The 18,720-nt window shown below is 27.4% G+C and overlaps 1 protein-coding gene across 2 annotated transcripts in view; it reads right to left on the bottom strand.

Annotated features, from left to right (window-relative positions):
* LOC113549181 (phospholipase A1-like) overlaps nt 1-16,228 on the bottom strand; it is a 36,519-nt gene extending 20,291 nt beyond the window's left edge. For both annotated transcript variants that reach the window (XM_026950364.1, XM_026950363.1), the window contains exons 1-3: nt 15,686-16,228; nt 15,292-15,484; nt 1,059-1,167 (exon numbers count right to left, since the gene is read on the bottom strand). In XM_026950364.1, coding sequence (XP_026806165.1) covers nt 1,059-1,167; nt 15,292-15,358 — 176 coding nt within the window. In that variant the 5' untranslated portion in view covers nt 15,359-15,484; nt 15,686-16,228. The remainder of the gene's footprint in view (nt 1-1,058; nt 1,168-15,291; nt 15,485-15,685) is intronic.
* Nucleotides 16,229-18,720: the final 2,492 nt, after the last annotated feature.

Below are 18,720 nucleotides of genomic sequence, written 5' to 3'. Positions count from 1 at the left end.
CGAAACACGTACCTATGTTTACACGGTGTAATCGTTTTTATATTAGTTATTTTTTCATCATTATATTCGTAACTATAGTATCTACTACAAAAATCTAAAACGAAATGTTACGAACATATACGTACGATAGGTGACGTTAAGTAATTGCAAAAAATAATACGCGGTTAGGTTTTCCAGAAAATCTTAAAGATGATGTGGTAAGATGAATTTAGTATATAACGTTGGACTATGTTTGCTCTGTAGTCTATATAGTAAATACCTTGCTAATTACCCGAGAAAACCACCATGAATACGGCCCTGCATGTCTGTATGGTAATTGAAAGTTCCGTAGTTACACATGCTTTACAGATATTTATTTTGACTTGATGCACTTAAAATTATCGAAATATGCAGTCAAAATCATCAAATTGTGTTTAAAAATATGGAGCTAATTTTTTATTTTGTTTTTGAAAACGTATACCTAAAGCATATTATAATTATAAAAATAAAAATTTTAAAAATAGGTAGGTAGTAAGTACATAATAAAAGTCTTAAAAAAATAAATTGATTATAATTAATAATTTATAAAAAAAAGGCACTTATACTGAGTTAATAATAAATACGTAAACGCGTGATATGCGATCAGTTAACCGTGATTAACGAACGAATACGTACTGCTTTTCATTTCGTTGTATAATGTAGAATCTATATATTATTATAGCTTTTACCTCAACTATACAATTGTCGATATTATCGATAAAAAGTTTGATTCTTAAGCGACAAAGAAATTATTGTAAACAGAAATACGATTCAGATACGACAGACTACGGCCTTAATTTATTAAAAAAAATATTTTTGAACGTTTTTCAAAAGCGATTTTTGCCGAAATTTTACCTACATATAAATTTAAAAAATGTGAAGTATGCACAAATATGCAAATTTAAACTTAGTTTTTAATTTTATTATTTCATAAAACAAACTTATAATTCTTCTAGAATAATTTACGACCACTACAAAAAAACATGCAAATGCAAGAAGTCCCGAACACTATTTATTATATATATTATTATTCATCTTACCTGGAATACAAAAATATTTTGATATCCATGTCTGGGCATTGATCCGTTCTTTTCATTACGCATTGCCAATAATTTAGATTTAATACGTTTTGCATTAAGCACAATGACACTGAAAACAAAAAGTAATAATAAAGTATAATATAATATTGATGATGTAGGTATTTAACACTGTGTATAAAATGTATAGGGCATAAAATATTTTATGACTTAACAATTAAAAAAGTATCTAAACGCGGTAAAATAATAATTTCAACACAAGTACCCTAATAACGTGCTAAAATTCCAATTTCCAAACATACTTAAATAATTATAAACTATTATCCTATGAATAATTTTAAAATTATTTGTTTAACTTTATACTGGTGCCAAAAAAATCTAAATAAATTAAAGTGTATCTTAATTTGCTTACATTTTACATTCCATTTTTAAAACTCTATTTAAGTACATATCTACTATTCATAATTGTCGGTATTTTATTATAGTATTAGCTAATATGAAAATTATTTATATTACATTTTATTCGATTACAAGTACGTAAATACATTTTGTTGATTTAATCCTTTTCATATTAAATTAATTTTTGTTCGATTATTAAAGTTGTTTTTCATTTTTTTTTTTATAAATAAATCTTAAATAATAATATTTCGATATCACGGAAAAAGAGATTGAGAGAAATTACTATGTCATATTATTCAATCGCCTTGCCGTTAAAACTTTAACAAGTTATTCGAATCAGTTTCGATCTATAATGTATAATTACTTTATATTGTTATGCGAACAGTAGACACCATCAATACGTTTCTAAAATAAAAAAACTTAACGTTGTTTGAAGAATTCGGCTGATCTGTAGTCTTATGTTATCGTACGTTTTACCACGATCACATTATCTGCTGATATAATATAGCACCTCGTAATTATATACAATACAGATACTGAATGATTCACCTAGCATGTTAACCTTACTATTTCTTTAAAAATAGTTATAAAAGACTTTTATACTATTTTTATGGAAAATTATTTAATTGATTATGTATTTGAAAATGTTGACAGGTGCCTACTATAAAATTCGTACGAGTAATTCCTCAGTTTTTAAAATTTTTTTATTAACAAAAACGGATTTGCAAAAATATAAATTATATGTTATATTCGATCTAATATTTATTACACTTGGACCATTTTCATGAATTATAAATGCCAATTGATTAATACTAAATACTAATTACTAATATTTAACTCAAATAGTCCTCGTATATCTTCAAAACTTATTATCATGAATAGATTATAACCTTATTACACAAAGTTAAATAACTCAAAAACTATTCATACCAATTTTGATTTCGATTGGTCAACATGTTCATACAATTAATCTACAAATAATTTACAGTAGAAAGAGGTATTTTTATTTGAAAAAACATAACTTTGTATCATCACACTTTTTATTAAGTAGTATCTAAAAATGTAATGAATTTCAAATATATTGTGTTTAAATGGGCAGTACATTAAAAAATTCCAAAAATCAGATTTTTAGTAACTAAATTATTGAAGAAGAATAATTATAAATTTACGATCATGTCTGGTGAATCACTATATGTATAGTTCACCATAAACGCGCATCAAACCACGCGAGAATACAAGTTATAATATTGTAACGAACCGCGTTTTTTTTTTTTTATGACGATTGCCGATGTATATTATAGGTACCTACTTATAATCCAATACTTACCTGTACTGGCTGTGCCGCGGTTACCGAGTAAAGTAAGTATAGATATAAAATGATTCGAGGCAGAACTCATTACACCAATAGAGAAATGTAATTGTACGACGAACTAGAGCGCGACTTTTGAAAACCAACACAATTATCATCATGGCTGAAGGTCCACAAGCGTGATGAATTTATGTTAAGTGTGAACTATATAGCCTATAGTAGATAAATAATGTTTCGGGCTTACAATATATTATATTTCTAAAAATGGGTCTCAAAATTATTCTTTCATTCCCCTCGACAGTTTTTACTTCCTTCAGTTTTTTTATTATTAATAATAAAAATATGTTAAAAAATAAAGAAACCCATATAATTTTATAATAACTTATAAATTCTAATTTATTTGATAATAATTAATTGAGGTAGAGTTGGATATGTTTTATGGGTGGTGTCGGTGATGGGGATACACTTATACATTCAAATAAAAATTAGTTTTATTTAATTACTATGAATTTTATCAACTTAAGATCATAATATATGATATTGAAAAAAAAATTAGTTTTTAATATTTTTTTTTAATGACAGAATACTCTTTTTATTGAAGTGAAATATTTTCTGAGAATTTCAATACATAAAAATCAAATTGTATACTAAGAATTAGTTTTATAAGTATTTATAGTTTAAGTGTGAAAATGGAATTGTGCGAGGAGGACGGTATACTGTAACAAGTTGTTAAATCACTATTTATTATTTAAACATTGAAACTTAGTATTATGACTAATTACTCGTTTAAAATTTGAGCATATTTAATAATATTTTCATAAAATTATTCCACTTCAAAATATAAATTCAAAATGTATAAGTACCTACTGTCATTAAAAAAAAGATAAAAATCTTAAAAATTATAGTAAAAAATTTAATTTATTGTTAAAGAATGTTGTTTAGTTATTGTTTAAAACTAAGCAAAAAAAAAAGAAAAGATAAGACAATTGGGTGCCACTCTGCTATTCATTAGGTATCATCGTATCGAGTAGGTTATTATGTTATTATATTAAATGGATTTTTAAATTTGAGTTCAATGATATAATATTATTGTATACGAAAAATAATTCTGAGCGGAAACGGTCATAAGACCGCTATAAAGCCTTTAAGATTAGATTAGCCAATATTACTAAATATACTTTACATTATGTTTCTTAATATCACTATTAAAGTCATTTATTTTATTTTTAGTATTACAGTAGGTCCATAGATTTTTTTCTGAAAATATTGCATTTATTATATTATTAGCATTTAATTATTATAGCAATATATTATTATGTTTATACCATATTATATTAACTTGTATAATACAAAGTTTAATGACATCTTTCTGTTAATACTGTACAACAGTAAAAATAGATTTATAATTCCTATAAATAGATAATATTTTAAGATAAACTAATAATGTTATTTATGATAATAAAATTCATGATAATATTTGTATAAAATATATAAAAGTTGAAGTTCTCAAGTATAATGTTCTTAAGTTTATTACAAAATAATTAACATATTATCGTTATTTATCGTTTAAATAAGTAAATCCGTCTCAATTGGAACTTAAAATATTCATAAAAAATAATTGTTTTATGCATTTTTTAAATGTTATGGTTTCATTATGAACTACTTATAAAAAGCAAAAAAGTTTGTCATAAATTTTCAAATTTTAGATATACAAACATTTTTATGTATTTCTAACCACAAGATAGTTACTAAATTTTGCGATTTTTGTTAATTTTATTAAAATTACAATTTTAAACGCTTTTAAAAAATCTTGTAACGATAGATTTTCGATATGAGGAACTTTTTATTTAATTATCAATCATTTTTACCCAGCGAATAATTTTTAATCGATATTTCTAGAAAAAATAAATTAAAAATTGCTCATACTTATAAATAGTTCAAAAATTTGATAATTTTATCGTCAATAAAAAACGAATAAAAGTACCAATTAGATTTAATTTGCTTCCAGAAATACCCCTATTTTTGAAAATTATTGCCACAAAAATGTTTCTAATTACAAAAAAAAAATAATACATTTGTTAAATCAATACATTCACCGCTCCGCTCAAAACAATATATATATATATTTTAAATACTTTGTTATATTTTTTATAAAATAATTGTTTAATTTTTATTAAATGAATCAACTTGGTTATTACAAGTGCACGTTTATGTAATTCTATTTTTTCTACAATACATAAGACATAGAGATCGAATTGCATATTTTCTTCAAATATTTCGATTTAAGCAAATTGTTCATGTTATATAAATAGTGCCTTTTCTTAAGTGAAACTACGACAAAAATTATTTTATTTGATTATATAAGTTGTATAATTTTATTTCAAACTATTTGTTAATTTTTTAACAATTAGTTATATAATTATTGATAATTACTTAATAGTGCGTCATATATTTATCATTAAATATTATTATGTTTATAATATATTATATTATACCATAAATAATTTTATTTTTTTGTTAGTTTTTTTAATCGATCGAAAAAAAGTGATGACTATTATAGTATATTTGTGTATGAATACAATATCTTTTAACTGGGCGTCTTTTTTAAATTCGCAAATTCGCAAGACACTTTTTTTATTTACCTTTCGTTATAAATTACTTTTATTTATACATATTATACGGTGAAATCATTTATTATTATGACGTAATAAATAATATTACGTATTAGTATATTACTAAACAAAAATTATTTTTATAATTCCTCGAAATCCTGTAAAAATCATGATTGCCTATACGTTCATGATCCAATATTATGTCTAGTCAGCTAAACTTTTCGGTTTTAAATGTTTTTTAATTTCTAATCGTCAGACACGTAATTAATTGGATACTATTGCCGGTACCATAATCGATGTCCGTTATTGGGAGACGAAAATAAAGTGCGCCCGTTCGGAATACGACGTTTTGTTATATATTAGCGAATTATAAACGATCAGCGCGTTTTGTCAACGCAATATTTTATTACTTCAGACGAGACGGCTGGCAACCCATAGCAAGTCCAAATCTGGATCGCAGTTCGATCGACCGGTTACACCGCACACACGTAGCCGGTGGCTACATTTTTTAATGCACCGTTATGGAATACGTCTAAACGACTAAACCTAGATAATAATATAATATAATTTCCAGCGGTATCAGAGTGATTAGATCGCATATAAATTTAGGCAGAAAGACGACGCGCGTTTACGTACGTCTAGCTAATATTTTTCACCCGTACAAACGGACGAGTATCGGAAACGATTCATAAAAAAATCAAAAATCACACAGTTAATCGGACGATATTAAGGTTATGTTATCAACTTATCATTAATTTTTATTTTTGTAACGACGAAGACGATTCCAGAAACCTACCAGCGCGGTGGTATATCATGAAATAGCATTTTATCGTCGTTTTTATTAGAAAAAAAATAATTCCGTGAGAGGATAAACAACCGCTATGTAAGGCATCTGGTATGTACTTATAATGTTATAGGTACTTGACCAATATGTGGTCCAAAGGTGAGCTGAGCGCTTTAATACTTAGCTACTAATTAGGTTAAAGCTAAGTTAAATTTATTGTTGTTACTAAACTATCTAGGTACTTAATTTTATAATTTACTCGATAGCTTAAATAGTTAAAACAAAACCATTGTAACTACTTAGTATTTCCAGTTTATTTAAAGAATAACACGTCAAGGTTAAAATCTTGTTTGAGTATACAAATTTACAATTATTTAGGTTAAACTAATCAATTAGTTCATTATTTTTTTGTCTAAAAACACTGTATATTTTTATATTTTGAATATAAAGACATTTTCCGTAATAATAATTTAGTTGATACAAACGTGTTAATTCCTACATCATATTACAACTGGTTTGCAACAAATATCAATATTACAAAATACATTTTTTTAGCTACTAAATTAAATATGACATATGAATGTGTGATTTTTGTGGTAATTTAAAATTTAAATACAAATTTCTTTTTAACCTAGTTAATTTAATATTTTGCTTTGTATTAACCTTAAACTTTTAGAGTTAAATAGGTATAATATTTGTCGACTTTTAACTTATAGATTAACTTTCTTAAAATCTACTTGACCTAGCTAACTCCAGTTATATTATTTTAACTTGCCGACCTTTAAATTTCGATCTAGCAACATTTTATATTGGTTTAATATTAATTTACCATTAATATAATTATATTATTTTTTACTAAATATTTTACATATCCGAATTTATTCATTTATTCAAATGATTTGTTTTTGTGCAGAGGATTGAACAGAACGTTACAAGTCTTTCTGGAGTTATGATTTTAATAAGTTATATTATAATATTTTAGTTGCTTCAGTGTATTTCTATAGTACTTTTTATTTAGTGTAATTTACAAACATGGACTAATATTTTATTTTTTGGTCGTGTTATATACTCGATGTATCCTTCTATACAGTATATAATCTTAATCACGAAATGATAGAGTAAACCAAATAAATAACTAGGAGGCTTTGTACTTCACTCACTTCACTCACCGCATTCCGCCAGCTCTATTATTGGGAGTTTTATCCCGTTCCCTTTGCGTCTTTAAATTTAATATCACTAAAATGTTTAAAATAAATTACGTAGAAGATGAAACACACAATATTTTTTTAAATAACAGAGAGTTAAAAACTCTGTTTAAAAACTATTTATTTTTGATTTTGATCGCCGGGGAAATTAAATTATGTGGATGATAACTATACAAAACTATTTTTGTTATAATTATTACTATTTTTTTTTTCTTAATATCTATATTTTGGTGAATATAGTGCATGTTATAATGATACACCAGACGCGTGCGGCAGTTAGCGCATTGGACGAGTGCTACTCAATATTATTATGTGTGTCCGCGTTTCTTAATCGGATGACCCGGTTTTGTGCAGACGCTGCAGCCGGCATCCGACTATCCGAGCCAGGACGGCATACGCGCCAATATCCAAAATCAGAATATTGCCCATGCATTATTATTATACACACGAAAAGTGAACGTTTCCGGAATCCGTGCCTATAATCGAATAGCATACGTGGTGAAAACAACACTTGTGCCCTTTGGGCTTATCGCATACATATACGCGTGTCGTATACCTACGTATTATTATTATATTTTTCTTCTTTTGCACGGCCATAGAGTGAAATCAAACCGGTCTTATAAAATGTATCCGTTTGGCCGAGAACCAGTCATCGCTTCTTTAATATACATATATCATTATACTGCGCGCATAAACGATGACAAAATACAGCTGTGGCTATATCGTAGTTTTTGAAAATGCCCAACCGAGGCGCGACCGAGACTTGGTCCAGCGGAGGAGGAGGAGGAGGAGGAGATCGGATTTCGATACATATTTTATTATGCTTTTACCTATCCCTGACCGTCCATAAATAATTCCGAGTAAACGTTTACCTGCTACACACCGGTGTAGAGGTGTGATGGTACCGGTACCACTGCACACACAATACATTTTATTGAAATAAGATACCCGGCAGTTATTTACAGGGATTAATAATTAAGAGTCGACGGTTCGTTAAGTATATCATATTATATTATTATTATATTAATACGGGTTCGAGTCTTAGTGGCGTTTGTGTTCACACCGCCGTCGACAACACGGCGCCACGAAAAACCCGAATTCTATACAATAATAAAATCGTTAAGGAGGCATAGCATTATAACATAATGTTCAGTACGAAGGTTTGACACAGAAAGTCCGTGCATATTATAATAGTTGTTATTTCCGCCGAATAGAAAACATTTCCGTTCGTACAGTTCGACGGATCTATACAAACATACGATTACAATAACCTCACACCGTGTCCACGTTTCTTTTATTTCATAACAATACGAAGATCCCTCGTTATTCGTACCCCTTAAATCAACCCTCTTCAAAGGGCCAACACCTAAGACCTGGAAATATTTCTTTTCGGCGAAGCAGATGAATATCGAATATAACTTTATACTTTATAGCTAACTCGAATTTCAGTGCTCGAATCGAAAACGAAAATCACTACCGATAGAACGCGAAAACACACTTAAGATCGGCGTAGATAACTATATTCGCTTTGCAGACCTAACCCAATTCAATCACTCATCTAGATTATATACATTCGCTTTAATATGAGTTTATATAAGTGAAAATCGGTGTTATTATTATCGCTTTTATAAATATATACGCTATACCTGGTGCATCAAGATTGCACGACAACAATATTGTCCACATAACATGGGCTGCATCATATTTAATATACGCATCATCAACTACATCACTATGCGGCAATTAAATGATTAAAAAAATCATTGAACTCACGACTTCATAAACATTTTAAATAAAATTAATTTAAATTTAAAATATTGTATTAGAGAGTTTTTAAGTACACCAAATAAATACAATTGTTGAAATGTGACACGCAATCGAATCTTTCGGATCACACGAACAACAGTTGTCGAGCAATTCGGATGCAACCTATAACGTCATACGTAGATTATGTATAACACGTTTCGAATGTACGACTGTAAAAATTAATAATAAAACTAAAAAAAAAAATGTGAAATCGCAACAGATACTTCAGCGGTCTTACTTTCGGTGTATACATACATATATATATATATATATATATGTATTTTATATATTATGCATACTCTATGGTTGAATTCGCCTATAAATTCGCCCATAACGCGTTACATTCGAAGTAATTGAAAATTGTTATTATAATTCGTCGACACCTATAATCTTAATTTTCACGCACAAATTATATACTGTCGTATACGGTCGACCGCCGATGCGTGATTGTGGCTCAATCCGCACCATGCCAACTAATGTGTGTGTGTTCGCCTCAGTGTCACCATAAATACATGATATATACGATTTTCCAACGAATTGCATCTATATTCTGTTTCTTTTTTTTATTTCTGCAAGCGCAGTACGCCGTGTACCCGTACATACTACGTTAGATGTGGCGAAACCCCGGCCTCTGTGCAGCTAGGTCACGTGATCAGGTATTTACCGTGGATACCTTCAATCCGTTTGTAATGGCTCCGACCAAAAATACAATCCGATTTAAATTTTAACCCAGCGTCCAGTATTATACAAAATCAATGATAATATATAATATCGATTATGACTTACCAATGAGTCATGACTCATAGGTAAAAATAGCTCAAATTGTTTTGAACGTGGGCTTAAAGTCTCCAACAATATAAAAAAAAAATCCATGCAGAAGCGATTCTTTTCCACCACACCACCATATTCATCGGCTTAAAAAAATCGACTGTAGCTTAGTAAATTACCGGAATAAGTAAAATATTCGATTAAATATACGATAGGATTTATTTCCTAAATTGCAAAAAAAAAATTATGAATATTCATTCTACCTAATTTATACTTGATAACGATAAGGACTCTAACTTAATCTAGAGGGACAAAGTCTCTTCGCCATATTATATTTGAGTTTTTTTATTTTATTATTATATATGCCCTAAAATTAGGCACAGAATAATCATTATACAATAGAATTATAAAATCCTACGGAAATATAAATATTTAAATACATTCGTTTATTATTATTTATATTATCTCTGCACGTAATAATATTATAAAAGTGATTTTAACCTAACTAAATTGTATTAAAGGAAATATAATTTTTTTTTTGTCGAATTACTTGTAGTAATAGCATTCTGTTGATCGGACCGAAAAAATTAAAGTTTTGTCCATATATATTATGCAGAGCATAGGCGTAAATTAAAATGATTGAGCTATACGTTAATATTTTATAACGACAACGATAAAAAGTTATGTATGTTATAGGCCGTTAAATAAATAATTTTGAAGTTTTTGTATAATAAATGTTATAATAAAATTGTAAAATTTATATGTAGGGGGTGCGGGGGGCGAGCCCTCCTCGGGCCCGTTCTATGTTTATAATTTTTAGCCCCCTTCTAACAATGCGAATTTACGCCTATGGTGTAGAGGTGTTAAACATTTATGATAACCAGGTATTAATACGTAAGACGTTCATATGTATATAGCTTAGTAACTTGGGATATTCAATTTGAAAATTAAGTCATTTATAAAATCAATACCCACCATTAAGCCTTGTTTTTTGTATAAGCGATTCAATACTACATTCAATCACTGCTAAAGTTGATCATCAAACGTGCCAGACTTAAAAATTACATAACTTAAATACTAGTATCCGTAAAATTTACTGCTGAATGTATTAGAGTTTATCTACTTAACCAAGCTGATGAGGATTCTAAATAATTGAGCAATATTCGAGAATAGAACAAACATTGACTAGTAAAAAATATAATGTCTTTAAGTAGTTGAAATTGAAGAATATTTTGAATTTTTAAAATCTTTACAACTGCATCTTATAAAACCAGATATACAAAAGAGTTCATTAGATAATAATATCATTTTGCTTGAAATATTGTTATTATAATATCTGTTTCTGGCGCAGCAGATCGTATACAATATCACCGCATCTACCGCATCGTTACAACTTTCAAGACACAAGGTTGAGTAAACTGCATTATGCAGGTCCGATGATATGTTATTATGATTATTCAAATATAAGATATCTATAGAATATAATGGTATCTAAATAGTGACGTAAATACTATAAATACGGCTCCGAGAAAGCGAGAATGCTTTTATTGTGTTACTCGCATTCGAGGTTTACTATAACAATTGAAATCGGAATCCTACAAAAAAAAAACTGACCATTTTAAATAATAAATAATAAAACTATCGAATTAGATCGATATTGTATTGTATTGTATGCGTTTACACGCTTTGTATACTCAATGGGCACTATTATTTAACGTTATTATTGATTATTAATCGACGCCAGCGAAACGATAAATAATAAAAACAATTAAAGCGCCAACCAGGATAGTTAGTAAATAATACTTACAATGTAGGTACCTTATAAATTATTATAACTCTGGTGATAATACTTATTATAATAATAAAATATTGTCGACGGGGAACTAATTTTTTATTCAAACAATAGAAAATTGTTTATAGACCGTAAATACACGAAATGACTATTATAAGGAATAATAATTTCTGTAATCAAATAAAGTCTCAGTGCACATAATATTACAGGTAAACGATTAGCTATAGTGTCCTGCGCTCGCAATTGCATGTGTTTTAGGTCAAGGTCGGCCTTAAACACCGTAAATAATAAACGTTCATACTTATGTATGTATAATATGTATACTAGACAAATTACATAGATATCTGCAACAGTTGTTTTCTCGTAACAATAGAACAAGTAATATCAAATTTGCTCCCTAATTATTGTGTTAACCCGGTGTACGCCTAAAATGCAGACGAAAAAAGGTAGAAAAAAAATATTTAATAACTCGAATACGACAGATGATAGATAGGTAATACATAATATAATATCGTATGTTGACATGTTGTGCATTTTATATTTTAATATCGTTCTAACCATTTGGATTTTGTGTACGTCATATTTGTTAATACGATTTATCTCACGTAAAAGAGGCAAATTAATAACTACTGTATAATTAAGTATCGATTACAGTGGAAACACATTGGGTCGGTACATAATATGATATTTTTTTACATATTTTATAACAATACGTTTGTGTATAAAACCGAGATAAGTACCGTATTCGTCCATACTGTCCATTCTCCCTTTCTTAAAATAAGAAATTGTTACCATTTTATTAATTTGAATGAGCACCTATCATTTTTTCCAAGAATAGATTTTGTTCCATATGATTAAATGCAATATGACGTGTAAACTTCAAGTATAAAATAAATTATAAATCCTTCAAATCAAAATTTAATATATAAATAATCATCAATTTTTAATATTATTAATATTATATTTTTGTGTTATGTTATTGTTATAAATATTTATATATAAGACTACCAATTAAATAATTGCATACTTAAAAAAGATAAAATATATAATTTTAATAATTAAAAAACTAATATTATGTGTAGAGAACAATGGAAAGTATCTTTTTATTTTTTTCGGAGGAAAATGAACAATGGAGAAAAATGACTCTTCATTTTTGGAGCCTTGGAGATAAATGGTTCCGCCTCTGGTGCACTATCTACAACAACAATATAGGTAGATACTTTTCGGTTATCGCATTTTTTTATTCCACTCTTTAACCGCGGATATCCATAAACGATAAATATTCCATATTTTGAGTGTGTGCTCCACTAATTGGATTTACAAAATTAAGTATTTATGATTTACCTACACATAATAATATGTTGAAATAAATACTAAACAGATTGGTTTACGATAATATTATAGAGATTCTTGTATCTTTAGTCACTTTCGAAAAGTAGGTAATATAAATATTAAACATTGTATAATTATTGTGATTGAGTTACCGATCAATCTATGATTAAGCCCATCAAAGTTCCTGACAATATTTTTAAGTTTAGAAACTTTCAAAATAAAAACACCTTTTATTATAATCTTCAACTTTATACTTTTTATTAGTGTACCTAAAAATGAGTATATAATAATTGTTTTTCGGAAATGTGTGCGTACACGAATCATATAATTGTGTTTAAATCAGCTGAATTTAAGATAATTCGTAAATGGGCGCAAAGTAATTTTAGATTAATATCACGCGTGTTTCAATTTCGTCAAAATATTATTTCACACTCTAAATGAAATAATTAGGTAGGTACAACATCAAATCGTGCACATCAATGCATTACTTTATTTAAATGCCACTGTAATTTCCTCGATATTTTATTCGTGATTTAAACCCGTCTCGATTATAATATACTTCAAATCGCGTTGTTGACGATGATATTCCTACATAAAATAATATACATTGACGTTAGTAACTGTTTGTGTGCTGCGAGTACTGCGCTACAGTCGATAAACACGGGAACTGGACGTAATATTTGTGCTACACCATTTTTGTGCGTAAAAATCGAAATAAATTGTGCCATTCAAAATGTCACCATTCTTCCTTATCGTGTCACAATAACTAAACGGTATAGGGACAGATTGATTTTTTTTTTTAAGTAAACCAACCTACGTATATAAGTTATTTCTAGAATGCAAAAAATGATCGTGACTTGTGATTTATTTATTTATTAAAAACTGTTAAATTTCTAACACGCATATCATAGATTATTATAAAAAGTGATTCACAAAGTATGCTCAATATGCTCTCCCTTCTTTTATCAGTTTACAATTAATTTATTCATAATGTGATTTTTGGAATTTTTATATACTCGAGTCTATACTATTTTCAGATTTTTCAGGTTTTTTTTTTATATAATTTCAGGAGTTTTCTACGGATTTTTTCTTGCTTCTTTTTTTCTTTAAATTAGAACCAGCTTTTTTTTATTTATACAGACATTTAAGCAGATGACTTGATATACTAAATGTTTAAATTGAATTTTGAATGAAATTAGTTTATATAGTTTATGAGTTATTAAACTAAAAACTTTATAAACTAGCTATAATATAATTTTAAATGAAGGTTGTAAATTATATATAAAGTGGATGTGATATTTAATCTACTAATTTTTATATCCTGCAAAAATTTTCTAGAAATTATCAAGTTTTCATAATTTAATATTAATACATATAAAAAAAAAAAATTAAATCAACACCATAAGCCATCATAAACTTCCATATCTTCAAACATTATTATATAGACTATTTTATGTCTGTGCTATAGACTGAAGGTATACAGTATACATGCAATAACTAACTTGGAAATTTTTCATTCGAATTTCGATTACGAAAACTACGTCAAAATTTTAATAAATAATTTCGTTAACAGTTTACAATAAAAAAGGTTTGTATTCATTTAAAAAAATTAAGTTAGTATTGCCATATATGAAGCTCTTTAAATTACATACAAAGAAATATTGTGAAAATGTTGTATTTAAGTATTTAATAATGGATATTAAATGATTCTAAAAATCCTGATTAAAATAGAAGCATTTATTAAAAATTAAAAAAAAAATAAATAATAAACACGATAGACGAATCACTCTGTTAGTGACACACATCACTGTTGTAAATTTAAAATGACAACCTAAAAGGCTAAAATGTTTATTTACAATTTTCAAAAGTATTATATACTTCTGAAAATTTTAAGGAAACACTAACAGGTTTTAAATTATAAATAAGACTTATAATTTTAAAATAACTTATGTTTAAATTAAATTAAACAAAGATAACTATTTATTTGATTATTTTTAAAATATGGGGACTTTTGTAATGATTTACACACAATTTTATAAAAATTAGAAAATATAAAAAAATATTATTAATTTTTAAATATTTTAAACGCGTTAAAATTATTTTCAAATAACTAACGATGATTAAATAACTTACACTTTAGACCGACGTAATTTGTTTACTTAAACTCATTAAAATTAAAATTATCCACTTAAACTAATAATTATTGTATTTCATAAACATATAATTTACCTGGTATAAAAGAGAGGCATATTATGAAATACGTTAAAACGTTTATTCCTCGGCAATCGTATTTCATTTTTAATATTGTTATGTTGTAATTGTATTATCTCTGAAGCCATTTATCGAACATCAAAAATGAAAAAAAAATTCCAATAACTTTCGTTTTTCGGATGACATCCCCGTTGAATGCTTTTATGATCACCTAAGTTTAAGAAGAATAAAATAAATAAAAATAATAATATAAGCATTATTACATATTCATATGTCATGCGACTGCAAAAAATTGAGAACGTCAATATTTAGTTAGTGGCACTTGACGTGAAAACAAAAACGGCACGTCGCCCATCGATAGAACGGTATGTGATAAATTCGAAAAAAAATAATATAAAGAAACAACGTTTACCTGTCGATGAATACTACGATGTAAACTGCCGCACAGCCAAACCCTGCTTGAAACGCACAGAAAACGAACGCGAAACTAACAAGTACTATAAAACAATAACAATATTACCATTTAATGTGGTGTATTAATCGCGTAAAACGGGCACTGTATTATTGTTATTTACTGTACGCATCAACCAAAACGCGGCTATTCGAATTGGACCGACGTGTGCGTAACGAGACGGCAAGACGTTTCAAAAAAAAAAAAAAAACCGCGTGGGTGAGAAATATTGTGAACGAAATAAACGGAAAAAAATTCACGAATACACCGATTGTGATATGATCAGGCGGGAAAATGCGGCACCGGCGGTAGGCAGTGTTAATGGCATCGATTGATATAATGCACGCGTTTCGTACGTTTTGTTTTCGTTCTCGTCTGAGCGCGCGCTCGTGGTCCGCCGCGGCTGAATGTCAAACCGTTTGTAAGAGCGGAAAAAAATACCATACCATCGCGCAGTATCGCGTGACCGGCACATGGACGCGTGGACGCTATCCGCTGAGTGGGCTTCTGGTCGTACGCGCGCTCCAGCGACAACAGGTCTCGGTCAAAAAGTTTCGTGCACTTGAACGCCATACGCGTGGGTATACAGGGCGGGCGGTTCATCAAGCGCGTGTGCTCACCCCCATTTTACCTTATTGTGGTTCTATAAGAATACATTGTAATGGGTTTGACAGTAACTTATAGGGGCTATGCCACTACGATCAATTTGAAAATGTTAGTAATTAGCATTAGATAATCCAAATATTATAAACATAGGGATATTATACTTAATTTTATATATTTTTTAAATACGTTTTAAGTAGCCATTTTACATTACTCTTAGTGTAAACATTTTAATAAATTAAAGACTACTCGTTTGAATTTTGAATTAAGTAGATAAACAATTTCAAAAAAATATCCATTGAATAATTTAGAGAAAAAAAGGAGGTTGTAATTTGAAGGAAAAAAACAGAAAGTTTATATCGTATTTGGAGACTCTTTACGTAGTATAAACATAAAACAATCTCAAAAATTTTAAAATATGGTCATAATTTAAAAATTCAAAAAAATCAGGGTTAATATAAACTGATTATCGAATGAAATTATGAAGGCTTGTGTGCTTTGTGAATCACTCTGTATATTAAAATATTATACACAGAATGGTTCACAAACACGCTCACCCTTGTTTTTATTCTTTGGTAATAATAATACATTATTTATTTCAATTTTGAAAATCAGAATTTGAAGTACTTTAAATATTTAAACACCATAACGCTGATCTTAGGCTTTTGGTTTTTTTATAACGTTTTAAAAGTATTTATCTATTTAACAATGCAAATTTATTTTTTTTTCGTTCAAACGAAGACCATCTATTTTAATTTTCAAGTAGTTGGTTTTATTTAAAAAACTCCATTACGTCTGACTTAAATATAATATAAATTTGAATGATTGAATTTTGAATTACCTATTGAACTTTGTAAAATATAATAGATATCATTTTTAGTACTGTAGCAAAATGCATTTCTATCGATTAATGATGATATATACCAATTAACTACTCATTTAATGGCATAAATTATCTATGTACTCGTATTTGAAAATTTGGTTTTTAAATTTATATACTTGAAAATATTTCGAAAATTTGATTTTTAATAAATTCATTATTAATAGTGTTTCTATTAATAGAAACACAGGGATGACAATTCTTGTTGAACCACTCTGTATAGCCATAGCAGTACTCATTATCCTTCAATTACCTTATTGAATAGACAATTTACTAGATGAGTATAAAACATATACTTCAATAAATTAATGTATTATATTAATTAAAATATAACTATTTAAAATAATAATTAGAATCCGGATTCTTTTATTATTATTATACACTTATAATTTTAGGGATTTAAATTTAAGGAAAAATATAAGCTTTTAATTTTGTATGGTTGTCGTATTGTTTTGCGTAATAAAACCATTTGTATTTCTTTCGTTATTTTTTGGTTGTAATTGTTGTTCGTTATTGATAAAAGAACAAAAACGCAGACACTTTTTTATAATGTGGCTGCTATACAATCAGTTATTCAGAAAATAAAATAAAATCAATTTCAAAAACGAATATATTGGTAAAACAATTACGTCTTACATAATAACAATATTTTGATAATTTTTTTTTAATTTGAAAAAAAAATGTATTCGGGTCGCATAATTGAACTACAATTTTTTAGTCATCTTTAATTATTATCATAAAAATAAATTTAAAACTACTGTATAATTAGTAATATATAAACGTTCATTACAAGTTCTGAAAATAGATTTTTAAAATCATGATGTCCAAAGTATTCATCTTCGAATAAAAATAAATGATTAAAATCTGTGTTTTACATGGCATGAGAGATTTTTCTGTAAGGCAAGGTTTTGTACTGTAAAGGTGCTTTGAAACCAATAAGTACACATTCCAATTATGAGTATATTACCATTAAATATGTGTTAACCAAAAATAAATCTACAATATTAAAAAAATTTGTTTTATTTCAATTTGTGAAGCACAAATTAAGATCATTTTAGTTATATATTAAACATTATTAATAATCATATTATAATATATATTTTAAATATAATAAGACATTTTATTGTATAGAAAAAAATTATAAAATCGATCAAGTTTTTTTCAAATATCTATTAAAGTATAATTTAAAATAAATACAATTTATTTAAACTCAATATAGTTTTGTATGAGTACCTTGGACTTAACATACATTACAAATTGTAAGATAAACTTCAATATTATGATATAAATAATTTATGATATGACACACGGTTTAAATTACATATTATTATAGCGCGTTGATAAATTTAAATAATATTATTATCTTTAAATATTAAATACATCGTAATAATACAGTGATATCCTAAGAAATCAAACATATTAAATCTAACAACAATTGTTGCATTCTAATTAGTTTTTACAATTTGAGGTAATAAAACTGTACAAAGTATAATCATACCATTAGGCAAGTCTA

The sequence above is a fragment of the Rhopalosiphum maidis genome, chromosome 1 (assembly GCF_003676215.2).
Source record: "Rhopalosiphum maidis isolate BTI-1 chromosome 1, ASM367621v3, whole genome shotgun sequence".
NCBI classification, from domain to species: Eukaryota; Metazoa; Arthropoda; class Insecta; order Hemiptera; family Aphididae; genus Rhopalosiphum; species Rhopalosiphum maidis.
This window is presented reverse-complemented; position numbering and strand designations above follow the sequence as displayed.